Source organism: Haemaphysalis longicornis, unplaced genomic scaffold, assembly GCF_048455015.1.
Source record: "Haemaphysalis longicornis isolate Haplotype H1 unplaced genomic scaffold, Haemaphysalis longicornis Haplotype H1 scaffold_7, whole genome shotgun sequence".
NCBI lineage: Eukaryota > Metazoa > Arthropoda > Arachnida > Ixodida > Ixodidae > Haemaphysalis > Haemaphysalis longicornis.
The window spans coordinates 143,922,147-143,938,163 of record NW_027526422.1 but is presented as its reverse complement, the minus strand read 5'-3'; the positions used below and the strand labels follow the sequence as shown (position 1 = coordinate 143,938,163).

At 47.9% G+C, this 16,017-nt stretch overlaps 1 protein-coding gene across 5 annotated transcripts in view; it reads right to left on the bottom strand.

The window, feature by feature from the left end:
* The window catches only part of LOC144147095 (uncharacterized), a 364,907-nt gene extending 350,582 nt beyond the window's left edge, over positions 1 to 14,325 (bottom strand). For 2 of the 5 annotated variants that reach the window (XM_077679147.1, XM_077679150.1), the window contains exons 1-2: positions 14,015 to 14,324; positions 7,662 to 7,766 (exon numbers count right to left, since the gene is read on the bottom strand). In XM_077679147.1, coding sequence (XP_077535273.1) covers positions 7,662 to 7,766; positions 14,015 to 14,059 — 150 coding nt within the window. In that variant the 5' untranslated portion in view covers positions 14,060 to 14,324. Of the gene's footprint in view, positions 1 to 7,661; positions 7,767 to 14,013 lie in introns of all 5 variants that reach the window. The other 3 variants (XR_013317818.1, XM_077679149.1, XM_077679152.1) reach the window with 3 other exon arrangements.
* Between the last annotated feature and the right edge of the window lie 1,692 nt (positions 14,326 to 16,017).

The following is a 16,017-nucleotide window of genomic DNA, read 5'->3' as shown; positions in this document are numbered from 1 at the left end:
GCAGTTGTCTTACACGACACTGGCCGATTGGCGTAAGCGACGTTGCCTTCCGCGACTCTGTTTGTCAAAGATACCCTATGTTTCGCAAAAGAATTACTTTCTACAGTAATAAAAAAATCACGCCATATCCACGGAATGAATGATGATAAGTGGGGCGAAGCTCGAGAGGGGGAGATCATCGGTAACCGTAACTCTCCCGTGAAAGTTCGCCCATTACATCATTAAGAAAGACGTAAGACTGTGTGCGTACATTGTACAAATCAACTTTTATTTTGTTCTTTTATTTTGTTCTCTACCACAATTTGTCACGTAGGATGGGACACAACGGTAAAGAAAGAACTTTTATTTAGGGCGAACTTGTGCCCGAACAAGACGAGAGGAAATGAGCAAAGGTCCTTGCGTCTCGTTCGATCTCCGAGAACGACTGCCTGCGTTCGTGGCGTGATCTCTTGCGTGATCTCCCCCTCGCAGTGCACGTGCGCTCGCGCCTCCGTTGGCGAACACAGACAAGCTCGCGCTCCCGGTGCCGAGTTTGCGCAGCCGGTTGCAGCCGGTTATTGCGCGTGCAACGCGGCCCACTTTGCGACATCTCCAAAAGCATGCGGCGGTCACGTACCACGAGACACAAGGGATGGACAGACCCATGGCTTTAGGAGCTTCGCCCCTAAAACAAGCCAGGTACAAATACGGTCAACAACAAAGCAACGGCGGGCAGCGGTCCATGGATGAGTATGATATCGCCATCTGTGACGGCCGACGGCAAGCAAGGCCGCAGAGCCGAATGACGCAGCGGAAGTTCGTTTGAATACGCGCTCGTATGACTTTATTGCAGACGTCAGGAAAACATACCATTTGGCGGGAGTATCAAACTTTTAACATAAACATAATTTTTCAGAGAATAAAGCATCCTTTGCTTCTGGAGAAGCGCTGGGGGCATTAAAAACACGTAATCTTTCGAATACAAGAAACTTTTTTTTGTCTGGATGGCCCCTTCAACGAGAAAATAGGTAATAGAGCAAAAAAGGTAATAGTGAGCACAATAGCGTGCCAGCGTGGTCCTGAAGCCCTGTCACCGAGACCTGGCGACACTGAGCCGACGACGGTTCTCTTCGCCTGAATTGCTGGAAAAAAGCCGTCCAATAGCAGGATCGCTACTTTATGACGCAGATGGGAGAATTGATGTCGTACAGTGCTCAGGAATTGAAACGCGACACTGCGAGCGCGTGGCCTGCGGTACATGCAGCTCCGCCCGTGGACTTACCACGAAGATGAGAGCGTTTTAACCTCAGGCTTGCTGCTCGCGGTTGCCAATAAGCGGGGTTGTGCTTCCCCGCAGTGATAGCGGTACGCTGCGAGCCTGGAGCGCAGGAGCGCGTTTGTGCGCCGGTGGCAGCCGGCCGGCGGTCCGCGCAGCCAATTTCGCGACATCGTCTGCTCGCGGGTCGCCACCAGGGGGCTGACACGAGCAGCACAGCTCTGTTTCGGCTGCCGTTTATGTCGCTCAGTCAGCGAACCTCGAGTTCATCCAGCCAAAATCTAATTAGTATCGGCTAGCGGAAGTCACGAGCTCTCTTTGGACACCAAAATTATTCATCTACTCCCAGAATTCATCTAGAGACTACCATCAGAAGATCCGCGGCTTCACCAACCGAGCTGGGCCTACTTTGTAGAGCTGGCTACGAGCCCCGGCGGCGCGAGCTCGAGCGCAGCTCGAGCTGGCGTTCCAGACAACCAGGTCAGTGCACGTGCTTCAAGCTCACCGCCTGTTTGCGCCGACATGGACATAGATCCGCTGAGCGGGCGCACGCGCCCACCTGACAATCCCTGGATCCCTGTGCTTCGCAAGAAGTCAACTGCGTCGCAATCACCGAACAGGCAAGCTAACGCTACTGCGAAGACCACCACATCTCGAAACCCACCGCCTCGGCTACCGAAAGATCAATACACGATCGTGTACCGCCCGAGAACTGGACTGAACGTTTCAGCGTGGACACCGAGAGCTATTTCTCACAGCATTGCCGCGGCGAGCCAAATTCCACAGCAAGACTTCTACGATAACGTAGTAGTCCAAGTACAAAGCCCCAACAACCTAATTGTTGCTTGCACCCCGGATCCTGAACAAGCCATCACGCTAAGCGCAATCCAGTCCCTCAGGCTTGGTGCAGCGGACTACGAAGTCCAACCGTACATGAAGCCACCACCGAACACAAGCAGGGGAGTCATCCACGGCCTTGATCCGGAAGTGAACACTGAGACGCTACAGGATATGCTGCAAGCCAACAAGCCTTTGCTCCTGCACGCACGCCTCATGGGTCGAGCCACCTCGGCCCTACTGACTTTTCAAGGTCCACACGTCCCATTTTACGTTAAAGTGGGAAGCCTTCTGTACCGATGCCGCCCATTCCGACGTTCTGTGCAAGTGTGTCGCTTGTGCGGAGAACTCGGACACCGACAAGACGTGTGCCCAAACCCGGATCGACCAAAGTGCATTGACTGTGGACTAAACAACCCAGCCAGTGACCATCAATGTGCACCAACATGCAAACTGTGTAATCTGGCCCACTCCACCGCTGGGAAGGACTGCCCTAAGAGGTTAATCCCAACGATCCCAAAAGCTTCGACGGCCCGTCACACCGCTGCTCAAGGAACAACAGCGCAGAAGGTAAGCTGGTCAGCTATAGTTTCTAATGCTCCCGCTGCTCCAGAGTTTCCCCCTCTCCCAGTCATAACGCCCGACACACAACCACCACACACACAACCGGCATCCGAACTCACACAACTACTCAAGGAGATTAAACAACAAAACGCCGACTTGCAAAAGAGGATAGAGGCGTTGGAAACCTCCATACAGCGCCAACCTAGCCCACCACCCGTCCCAGAGCCAGCCCAGACATTCATGGAAGAAAAGGTGCTGCCAAAAGTTGTGAGCCTCATAACAGAGTCCACCCAGGTCCTCAACAAGCTAATCTCTGAAACTACTGAAAATATGCTCGGTCTCATCAACCAAATCGCGTCACGGCTGTCAGCATTAGAAAACCGGTCAGCTCAAGAAATATTACTCCCGTCGCTAGAATCTCGGATTACCCAGTTGGAGACCACCATTGAAAAAGCCCACAAAAAGCCACGCCAAGATGGCTCCCAGCAGTCTCCGATGATGCAGTACGCTAGCAACTCTCCACCGTCATCATAATTTACTCCTGATGAATGGCGGGGAAATTAAATGAAATAAAAATTTACCAATGGAACTGCCGGTCATTCCGAAGTGAAAAAGCCCAATTAGAAAACTACATCCAGGCATCGCCTCCAGAAATTCTCGTTCTTCAGGAAACGGATACGCCACAACCTACCTTGCGTGGGTATGAAACGTACTCGAGTGATCGCAGTCACAGAACGGCGGTGTTAGTTAATAAAGATTTTACGGCCCAAGAGCATTTAATGGCCTCACCCATCGCTCATACCTTCATAGAAATCATTCCGGTGAAGCCTGGCCAGCGGATTCTATTCATCCTTAACATATACAGCCCACCGAACCAACCCCTTACGGAGATCAACCCACTTCTGGCGGAGGCAATCCAGAAGGCAGGCCCAAACCCCTTAGTGTTCCTTGGGGATTTCAACGCACCTCATCACTCCTGGGGCTACCCACAGGCAACTAAGAAGGGAACGGCGTTGCTGCAAGCAACACAAAATTTCCAGCTTGTGCTTTGCAACGACCTTACCTATCCTACGAAACTGGGAACAAGTGTGTCAAGGGACACCATTCCAGATCTTACATTTGTACGACATGTCACCCAATTTGATTGGCAACGGCTACCGGACAATCTTGGGAGCGACCACTATATCGTCACCCTGACACTGGCTCACGGCACCCTACGTCGCGGCCTAGGACAAGCCAAGCTCACAGACTGGCCCGCGGTTCGGCAAGATTTGACTGATTTACCACCTGTAGAAGAAAATCTTGAACTTTGGACAGCAAAGATAGAGGAAGTGATACAACGCCACACCAAAACTGTGACTTTGACTACTCAAACACCGGTTATTGACACTCACCTCGACCATCTATGGGCTGCACGCAGAGGACTAATCAAACGCTGGAAAACCAGAAAAACCAACCGAAAACTAAAACTAAAAATAGCTCGAATTACCAAAGAGGCAGCAGAGTATGCCCTAACACAGCAAAAGCAAAATTGGAGAACATTTTGTAGTGAATTAAGTGGCACGTTGAGCACTAAAAGAACGTGGAAAATACTACGACATCTACTGGGCTCGAAACCGTCCAAGACCACGACGCAACAGCAGATCCAACGCCTGGTGCATAACCACCCAAACCCACCGGACCAATTATTGCTAACTATACAAAACAAACTATTCGGCACAGAACAGCGGCAGCAAAATCACCCTCGATCCGTACCAAGGCGAACCGAACGCATGCATGGACGCCCCTTTTACAATGCAAGAGCTACAGGGGGAACTTGCGCGTCTGACCCGTAACACCACGCCAGGCAAGGACAGAATTACGAATAAACTTCTACGAAACCTGAACGAGGACACGCAGGAGTCCATACTGGCACTTTTCAACAAACATTGGCTAGCCGGCACCCTACCACTACAGTGGAGGCACGCCGACATAACGCTAATTCCGAAACCTCATAAACGAATCAGCATTGAAAACCTTCGACCAATCTCGCTTACATCATGCCTTGGAAAGCTCTTCGAACACCTGGTGAACCGTAGACTGACAGAACATCTTTACGATAATAACCTCTACCCTCACACAATGTTCGGATTCCGCGCCCATCTGTCTACCCAGGACGTATTGCTGCAGCTGAAAGAACAAATTATAGACAACCTCAGCAAAACCACCCCCAGTACCATCCTGGCTTTAGACGTTCAAGGCGCCTTCGACAACGTCACCCACGAAGCGATCCTCCAAGGAGTCAGGCCGTACCGCTAAAATTCGACTGGGTCCAATACAAACGGGCACATTCTCAACACCGTCGAAAGGCACGCCTCAAGGCTCCGTTATTTCTCCCTTACTATTTAATATTGCCCTTCTTCAACTGCCTTCCCAGCTTTCAGAGATCCCCGAACTACATCACGCCTTTTACGCCGATGATCTTACAATCTGGACGAACACGGGATCAGCTGGAGAACAGCAGGACAGGCTTCAACAGGCCATAGACTGCGTGACGGAGTACTTGGAAAGACGGGGCCTTGCGTGCGCCCCTACCAAGTCAGCTTTACTGGTCCTTCGGGCACGCACACGAGGTAGGCCACCCAACCCAACGCCCGACCCAACCGTCAGCATCGCGTCCAGCCCGGTACCTCAAGTCACATCACTTCGCATTTTGGAAGTGCCATTTCATGCAGACGGCTCCGGTACCGACTTACTACCACAACTTAACACCACGGTCATGCAGTTGATGCACTTAATCCGACGGATCTGCACCCAGCAGAGCGGTCTTAAAGAACAGGACACCTGCTGCATCGTCCAGGCACTTCTGACCAGCCGCATCGCCTACGGCACCCCATACGTCCAACTACGCCCCAAGGAACACTCTAAAATAGATGCCCTAATTCGGAAATCGTATAAGCTGGCCCTGGGACTTCCAGCCTTTACACCTACAGACAACCTACTCAAGCTTGGACTCCATAACACCTTGAGCGAAATTCTGGAAGCGCAACGAGCAAGCCAACTAAATCGACTAACTCTAACTCCAACGGGCCGGGTGGTTCTGGACAAACTGGGCTACCCCATCCCTGCACCATCTAACGCGCCTACCCGGATCCCATTAAACATACGAACCAACATCAAAGTAGCCCCCATTCCAAGACACATGCACCCGGAATACAACAAAGGGAGAAGACAGGCGAGAATAAGATACTTAATCAATAAATTCACCGACAACCCGGATGTATATTATACAGACGTCGCAAGAAATCCCCACCGCCAGGCCCACGTTGCAGTGGTCGTGGGTTCCGAAGGGACATCAATCTCAGCTGCAACAGTCCGAACAACCGACACCGATGTCGCAGAAGAGACAGCCATCGCCCTAGCGGCCACCTCCAGCAAAAAGCAAATTATTACAGTCATTACTGACTCTCAACAGGCGTGCCGGCATTACCTATCAGGACGAATATCTCTGCATGCGCTCACACTACTAAAACACGCCAAAACTCTCCCGACCATTCACATTGTTTGGACGCCTGGTCATGCCTCCCTCCAGGGGAATGAGGAGGCTCACGCCGCTGCCCGCGACATTTTACACCGGGCATTCCCAAGGGAGGCCGACGACACACCTCCAATCGCCTCGCCCAGCCAGTCAGTCCCAAAAACATACACGGACATCTTATATCATTATCGCCGGGAGCGCCTCCTTTACCCTTCTCCTCACCCATCACTCAATACACAAGACTCTCAAATCTGGCGCAGAATCCAAACACAGACTTACTACAACATGGCAATTTTGCATCATATTTCACCAACTGCTTTTCCCTACAACTGCACAACATGCAATACACCAAACACCACCTATCACCTCGTATGGGAGTGCGCCAAACATCCCAACCCAATTCCATCACCTACATTGGAGCAGTGGGAGCACAGGCTGACCAGCTTCCAGCTCGAGGATCAGGAGTACCTGATCTCCCGGGCGAGGGCTGCGGGGGGGCCTGAAGGCGGCCTGGACTGAGGCCACCACCTACTCTCCTTCCCCCCTCCCCTTTCCCTTAAAAAATAAATGTTATTCCTCCTCCCTCTCCTCCTCCTCTGCTCGCGCACTCTTCTTACGCCTGCCCTGCCGATGCGACACAGATAATGTGCATGTAAGGCATGGTCACGCTTATCGGAATAAAACGAGCGTCTGCATGAAGAAACAGCCAACCTTTTTCCATGATATAAAATAAAAAAAGAGGAGAGCCGAGGAAGTACTAGTGCACTGCACCACACGCGAAAGTGCCTGCGAAGGCGTCTTTCCTTTTTTTTAGTTTACATCATGGAATAAAGTTTGCTGTTCCTGTGTACAGAAGTTTCTTTTATTCAGATGTGCGTGATTGTCCATTACATGAACATTGCTGTGCCGCATTGAAAGGGCACGCGGAACAAGAGAGCGCGCACACGATGTCGCGAAAGGGGCTGCCCGCACATCCGGGCTACTGCCGCCGGCGCACAAACGCGTTCCAGCGCTCCAGGCTCGCAGCACCCCGCTGCTGGTGCGGGGAACCACAGTCCCGCTCATTGGCAACCGGAAGCAGTAAACGGTCAACATGGAGGTTGAAAAAATTTTTAACCTGCTTGGTCTCATCCCCGCGGTGTACCACAATGCAACACCATGCTTCCACGGGTATCCACAGGCGGCTCTGCATGTACCGGCGGCGACGCGCTCGCAGTGTCGTGTTTCAATCCGTAAGCACTGTACATGCGCTTAATGGAGGTGTCCGAAAACACTCAGGAAAGGGTGTGAAAGGGTTCACAAACTTTTCAACGGAAGCCTGAGCTTTCCACCTGACGTAAACAAGCTACACTTGGCGTAGAAGACGTAGAACACCCAACCTAACGATTGGGCTTGTTCAGTAGGTCTGCTCGAGAAGCATTTAACGACCCCTGTAACATATATTGCCCCTGTTTCCTCAGTGAACCTTGAAACCTATTTATTGCTTACCTCTGTCACTTGATTCCTGTCATCTTCACTCTTGAATTTTACGTTTCCTTCCGCACAAATATCCACTATCTTCACCAGGTCTCCAGGGGAAAAATTGGGCTTTTGCTGGTGTGGAGAAATATATTAGTATATTCCCAGAGAGACAAAAAGGCATTTTGTTCTACGACAAAAAAATTTGATGCAAGTGACCTGCAATAAAGCCTATAACACTGATGCTATATACAATACAATAACAAATTACTTTGTAGTCAGCGGTATTCACTAAATAATTTTCTCTTCGAGAAAATGGTCTTCCGAATAAATCCTAATAGTAGACAAAAATTAAAGTCCAGCTAATACATGGTTCGCCTTCACGTTTCAGGGGTACTACACTTGGGTAAAAGGTTGCGTCATACAAGTTGTCACTCTCGACCGTCACTATTTTCCCGAATCAGACAACCAAGTGATGAAAAAAGACCAGGAGTGCTTGTTCATTACGACGAAAAAAATACAAGTCGTAATGAGAAAGAGCTGCGGTGTTAAGCTGAGAAATTAGATTTAATTGTTAAGGTAGCTCATCCATATCGTTAAGCGTTTAATTTAGAGAGTATTGGTATCTTACTTCTCTGTAAATTATTTCAACATAAACTGCGCTATCTTACCGCATCTATAATAACCAATAAACCACCAAGGTTGTGCTATCAAGTAGACATAGAGCACGGCCATGGAAATGTGTCTAATAAGTGATGATAACGAGAACTAAAAGCCCTGCGTTTATATTGAAGTGATTCGAAATGTAGTCTTGCATACGTGAGAAATGAAGTAATTGGCATTTATCCGGGTTTTAGTACAAGCTCCAGGTGCCATTGAACTGGTTTTCGTGGCGGCAGGGGTTGCGGCTAGACCGCAACTAATTCTCCGTTTCGCACGCAGGGTTTGCGTGGGACCTCATCAATCGCAGCTACTGACGTGCGATAAAGAAAAGCGAACCTTACGCAGCAAATACGGACGCTTCACTTCGCCTGGACCCACGTGATTACATATTAGCGCCACCACTCCCGGACAGCCACAAAAGGAATGACGCCTCTGGGCTCCAACACTTGGCAGCACGGGTTGCGGTTGGGCCAAACTAATCGCCATTGGCCGCGCACGTTTGTTGCGCTCTGTTAGCCGCTTATTCCGTTGGTCGCATACTGCCGCACCCATTGCTGCCTTATTTGGTGCCCTTGCTACTGCTTTGTGTTCTTATGATGCCGACGAACCCTGTGCTCGCAAAGTCTGTCGATGCTTTGCAGTCCGATGTGGCGGAACCTAAAAAACGCCTAAGCATGTTTAATGACCTTTACGAAAAAATAAAACCCGAGCATGCCCCTCTCACAAAAGAAAATAAGTATCAAGTATCTCAGTCGTGCGAATCAGCAGTTGTGACGTTACGTTAGTGAACTGGAACGATATTCTCAGCTTAACAACGTAAAAATCAAGGGCGTGACAGTGACGAAAGGGGCGAGCTGTGTCGGAATATTCAAAACAATTGCTGAAAAAGTCGGGTTCCCTGTGTCTGAAGCCTATTTCGATGTCGTTTATCGTGTCCGCGCAAAGGAGGGTCAGAACATAATTTTGAGGTTCTGCTCACGAATACGAAAGACTGCGTTTGCAGCGGTGGCCAAAAAAGCGCGCCGCACGGGCTCCGCAATCAGTTTCACTGGGCTAACAGATGAGAACAAAGCAGTTTCAATCAATAACCGCTAGAACCGGAAAAAAAGCCTTCAAGCCGGCCTTGTATTTAAAAAACTACAACCAATACAAGTTTCTCTGGGTCGGCCCCTGCCGCAATAAAGCCCTCAAAACAACTGACAGCCCTTTTTATCGTATCTCGGGGCCGACGATATGGCCTGTATCAAGTAGTGAACGCTCTGATTAACCAATCCAGTCATGAGTTACTCTGTTGTTCAGTTTCCGCACCAACAGCCACCATACCCCACTTTCATATTTCATTTACACATTCGAAGCTTATCCAAACATTATGATCATAGCCTATTCCCCAATGAAGAAAAAAAATTGCCTATTTCAAGACACTCTTGAGACATAATTTTAAGCGCGGAGTAGCTTAGGACATCACAATGTCCGCCCGCGTCCGTGCGCGTAGCATTTAAAATCGCAAAAATCACAGAGGCACCGGCACGATTCGAGCCTGTGTCTGGTATCCCAAACAGAGTTGGTGTCAGTCGTCTAAGCCACTGGGACACGACCGCCAATTATAGTGCTCCAGAGTCAAACGGCTTGCCCCCTCGCCTGTAACGGTGCGGAGTACATTTGGACCTCCCAATGTCCGTCCGCGTCCATCCGTCCGCACACCACCATCAAGGGATTCAGGGAATTATCAAGGTGCAACTCGCAGCTCAAATCGAATGACGGTCGGGGTGCAAATCGGGTGTCACTCAGGGCATAACTTGGATGCAATTTCGAGTACCCTTACTTCGCACCCTCGCCATCACCCGCAACGTTGAGATGCTGCCATTTTTTTTCGATTATCTGTCGTTCTAAAACTTTTTTGCCGCCATGAGATTACACGCTGCTCTCATTACCAAGTTATCACTGTGAATTTGATCTCTGATCGAATGATCGCCACGGCGGTTCAGCCATGTTCATCTTCCACGCAATATTCTACAAATTCAGCGTCGATCTTTATTTCCGTACAGATAAGGTAGAGTCTCTCTGGCTAGAATTTCACCGTACGTCGTTTTTGCTCATAAAAAACACTGTTGTTTCATCAATATACCAATCGCAGTCCTCTTCTTAGCAGGATTTTTTGCCGAAATCTGCAGCATTGTCCATCGTCTTAACCGTAAAAAAAAACATGTGATTATCGTTGGCGATATGAACATCTATATCAGGGATATCAACGCTGCCTCGTGCTCAGCTTACGTCAACTGTTTTCGCGCTCATGGTCTGGTTTCTTTGATTACCTCGCCCACAAGGTGCGTCCCGCTTAGCCCGTGTACCCTGCTCGATCACGTCCTATCAAATCTCACCTCACCTCACATTTCTGGAGTTGTTCATTTCAACATTACGGATCATTACCCTGTCTTTTTGCTTAACGAAAATCAGAACACTACAAAACGTATTATTCCGCATGCCGCTTCATTAATCTCGGCTCAGTTTTTTCAAACAATTTCTACTAGGGATTGGGAGGATATAATTCCGGAAACATGTGTTGAAAAGACATGTGATATCTTCGGATAAACTAAAACAGCTGTTTTCTCATGCACATCAATTACAGGGACTTACAAGCGCTCTAATGCCCTAAGAAATCCCTGGATTATGGGCTGCGAATTGCAGTCCACACGCAAACAAAATAGCGTGCATAACAAGGGAAAACTGTGAAGCCCTCCTAAAGAGATACTCTCGCACACTCATGAAGTTGTTAAACGAACCCAAACAAATCTACTACTCTAATCAAATCCCGAAAAGCGGTAAAACTAATTTCAAGAATCGTAAACTAGTTTAAAAATTCCAAACTTGGGTAATCCAGAAACTGGTATAAACAAAATTACTGATGGTAGTCGGTGCTTTACTAATCCTGACGATATAGCACATGCGTGCAATTATTTTTTTCTCCTTGGGTGTTCCGATTAAGGACGCTGATGAGGTTCACTTTTCCCGCAGGCCCTATGGGTTTCTCCTACGCCCACATCGTCGGATGAAGTTTACCTTGTACTGAGTACTCTGACAAACACCGGAGCTGGGCTGGACGCAATCAAGCCATCCAAAATTAAACTTGTATTCCGTGTGCTAAGTGGTGTAGCTGCTAATATTTTCAACAAATTATTTAGAGTGGCATTTTTCCCACCAAGTTGAAGCGGGGCAAAATTGTTCCTTTCTTTAAAAAGGGAGAGCGTGATATGTTGTCTAATTATCGCCCAATGACTGTCCTGCCGTTTTGCAGCAAACTCATCGAAAAATGTATTGTTAACAGCCTGATCAGCTACCTTACGAAAATTGACTTGCTGACATCTAAAAAATTCGGTTTTTGTCCTACCTACTCTACGGAATGGGCTCTGATGACATTTACTGAGGTCATCACAAGATTTATAGACAAGAGATACTGGTCCCGGACCTTTTTATTGATTTTACAAAGGCATGTGCCACGATTAATCATAGTGTGCCTTTTAGTAAATTCGAATCACGCGGAATATGTGGGCCCATCTTAAATCTTTTACGCAGTTATTCGGCTAGCCGGAACCAAGTCGTACGGATTAAAGATTCCTTATCACAACCAGTAACCATTAACACAGGTGTACACCGTTGCCTGTCAAGCCCTCTCCGTTTTCTTCTTGTAAAATAATAATTTACTTTCTGGCTCTAAATACAGGAATTTCATTCTCTATGCCGATGACACCACGCTATTTATTGGGGACGAAAACGTGGCCACTGTAACGGAACGACTTAAAAACTAAAAAAAAATACAAGCTTCATATAGTCCCCGCCAACATCAGCTTTATGGTTTCTCACTCACACCAAAAGCACGTTCCAACAGCTCCATCCGTTTTTCTTCGTAATAACAACATAGCCGCATCAAAATCTGCAGTATATCTAGGAATTACCTTAGACCCCACTTAAAATTCAATCTGCATGCTCAATCATTCAGTTAGAAGTTATGCTTTGGTATCCGTGTCTTGCGGCGACCACGTTTTAACTTCCCTGTTCTACATTGCATACGGCATTTCATTGTGGGGAAGCACTTACCAAACGCATCTATTTTATTTATTTATTTATTTCAAAACAACCCTAAAGGCCCTCCGGCGGAGGGTATTACATAGGGCATACATCTAAACTCAATAGTGAGACGGCAAATCAAAATTTCATTAAAACAAAACACAAGAACAAAAAGAGCAAAGGAAAAGGACAGTGCATCGCGTAATAAAAGGAACATTCGCAAAGGAAGGGAACTGAAGACTTACAAAACCAAGCTTTTCGCATAATCAGCTTCAGCACGTACATGGCTCCAACATATTCCATTTATAACAGTTTAAAAACCGTTACAGCCAGGCCCTTATTGCTAGTTACGTTAGGACTACAAACGTACAGCCTGCGCTCTTATGTCATCGTCATTGATGGCTTTCCCCACGACTTTTACCTCACAAGCTGTAACACTACCAGATTTTCTGAGCATCATAACATCTTTCTTTCAAAACCGCGCACCAATTACCGCAAACAGAGGGTTCTGTTCTCAGGCAATACATTCTGGAACCCCATTCCGGCTGAAATTATTTAGTCTCGTTCCTTAGGTTATTTTCACAGCAGATTAAAAAGCGTTTTCTTTGAGAGCTATTCCGATTACGGCGTTTACGCATCGGTGTGTGGTACTTATTATGCAAGCGCTGTACGTCACCTGAACAACTCACACAACCTAGCCGGTACCATGTATTTTCTTTCTCTGCCGTGCTTTCGCTTTTTATTGTATAGCTTCTACTACACAAACACAATTGAATGCTGCTACACCTCTGTGAATTTTTGTACCATATAACGTTGATGCAGGAGGTCCCCCGACAGTGTTTCACTTTGGGACCTCCTTCTGTATGTATAAATTATTGTATTTCAATGTACCAACTATATTTTTTTCAATAAACTTTAAATCCTTCAAACATAAGTAAGGCTCTGGCGCGCATATAACCACATTGTTATTTCTTTCCTGAATACCTTTAATGCTTCTTGATAATCTGTGTTGTTCATTTGTACCCGCTTCTGTTACCTTGAAAGCCCTGTGCTTCACAAAATCCGTTTATCCAAGTGCTCTACGATCATCCGGTGCTCGGCGACGAACTCTTGCCTACTCCCCTATCTTAAGGGCATCAGGCCTACACAACATGTCGCCACCTGCTTTTCTGTCACTTTCGCGCCAACCTGAACGATTAGGTATGCGAACGCCAACAAAGCCCTGCGAGTAGGTTCCGGCCTGCATGATGAGGCGGCACGATAAAACACAGGGCACGCGTTTGAGGAGGGCCTAAATTTCCAGCTAAGGCCAGGGATTTTGAAACAACAGGCACTCGCCAGCAGGCGGCGTCCGAACCCGTGGAGCAAAGCTCTTTAGAAATATTCTTAACTTCACTTTCACCGCACCTTGATTATCCAGACGTAAAATAAAACTATATGTGAAGTTTAAATGGTACACAGACACTTTATCCATTGCGCGTTAAAAAGGACTAGTTTCCCGGCGGCTTATGCAAAACATGAGCAAGCGGTTGCTATTCGCAAGGGAAGACTACGAGGACAGGGGTTATCAAAATTAATTGCTGTAACCGCAGACACTCCGACAAATACAGTACACCAGGTTGTGAAAAATTAGTCCAAGGGCTAAAGCTCGGGCTTACCTGGTAACTTGTTGCGTTTCTTTTGCGTGAAACGCCTTCCTCCATTTTTCGTCTCTCTAATGTTCCGGGTCGCGGGCGCGCTCACAGCGGTAGATTCCAAGCATTGGCGAGAAATGTCTTCAGAGCGCGTGACCAAGCACGTTATCAGCCCTGGCTTCCCATTGTACCGGCCCTCGCATGCTGTTATCGTTATCGATAGGAGTCCTCCAGCAAATCTTCCTCCTCTTTTTAATGCAGGAAAGACCACATAACTTCCTTCGGATACACCCGTAACGTACACGTGGTTGCTATTGGCGATGCAATAACCCTGCAATCTTAACTGAATTCAATCTTAACTGAAACCCCTCATGTTTATATGTGCGGTTTAGACAAATGACAGGGACTGCAAAGTTAATGCGACCCCAAGCTTGATACTTGTTCAATTTCTATGGCGAGAAATGTCTTCAGAGCGCGTGACCAAGCACGTTATCAGCCCTGGCTTCCCATTGTACCGGCCCTCGCATGCTGTTATCGTTATCGATAGAAGTCCTCCAGCAATTCTTCCTCCTCTTTTTAATTCAGGAAAGACCACATAACTTCCTTCGGATACACCCGTAACGTACACGTGGTTGCTATTGGCGATGCAATAACCCTGCAGGGCAATTCAATCTTAACTGAAACCCCTCATGTTTATATGTGCGGTTTAGACAAATGACAGGGACTTCAAAGTAATGCGACCCCAAGCTTGATACTTGTTCAATTTCTATTATGCGCTTTAAATGATTAGCAAAGTGGAGTGTCTTTGCACGTGTTGTAGGCTTGCAGCCCGTAGCCTATGGCGCGTACTTCTAACGATCGCGGCAAAATGTAATCGCGGACATAATCTGCCGAGATTGAATGCATCGTGGCGATAATCTCTGACCAATAAATAATCATACACTGAGCACCCAATCGCTTTAATTTTTTTTCCTTCTGCGCAAATGAAGCGTCTCACTAATAAATCGACGTCTCATGGAACGCGTGCATTTAAAAAATTGATGATAAACTACAAAGAATGATTAAGAAAATTGCAGTGACAGTCGCGGCAGAGGGGCTCAGCGAAAAGGGGATCAGAAAGCGTGCCGTAAAAAGGAAAAGCCAGAGCCATGGTACGGTTCTGATAAACGATGGTAAACCGCGGGGCGTTCTCTATTGCGGCTTTCATACATTGTCGAGTGGGTATGAAGATTCATTCCACATCGCTATGTGAATCTAAATGTTTTATTTCAGGCAACAGAAAATATTTGCAGGGTAGATGTTACAGGAGATGTGTAAGGATGAACCACGCCCTAGACTCCGGGGGCGAATACCGAAGAAGTACACCATTTCGGAAGACGCTCGCGCAGCTGGCAAAGCCGCTTGCGGTAACGGCCGCCGATATTAAGTAGTTATAGATGGAGCTGCAGCCAACGTTACTAGAATAAGCTCAGTTTCGGAGCTCCGCATCCCCGACAGCGGAGGAGGGTGGCCCAAACAGCGGTCGCGAGAAGTAGTGGCGCGGCAGGCAAGTCCTGCGCATGCTCGGCGCATCGTCTGCTCCGGCGGCGGGCCGCCTGCTGTAGTGGCCGCGGCGGGTCGCCGCGCAGACGTACCGCGGCAGATTTCTAGTAGTGCTAATGCTAAACTTAAACGTCTACCATATTTCCAGTCGTCTAGCTTAAACGTCTTCATCCATCTAGTCCACGTTACCGCATCACATTTGTGCACTGTTTAAGTGAAAGCGTGTTTGGTAGCCTGTATGCACTGACCTGCACGCGCAGCTCATTAACTAGCAAAGAATGGACGGTCGGCCCATATTTCAACTGTCTACATTGCGCTTAATTTCATGTACGGTAGTTCCTAAGCGAGTTCGCATTTTCAGCATAGTTTTTATAACTACTGCGCCGTCTTACCTCGACCAAATACGACCCAACGAGTTTGTGAAAATACGTCCACGCGGCAATACAACAGTGTTTCTGAATCTCGTCGGTGCTAGGTCCAGTTAA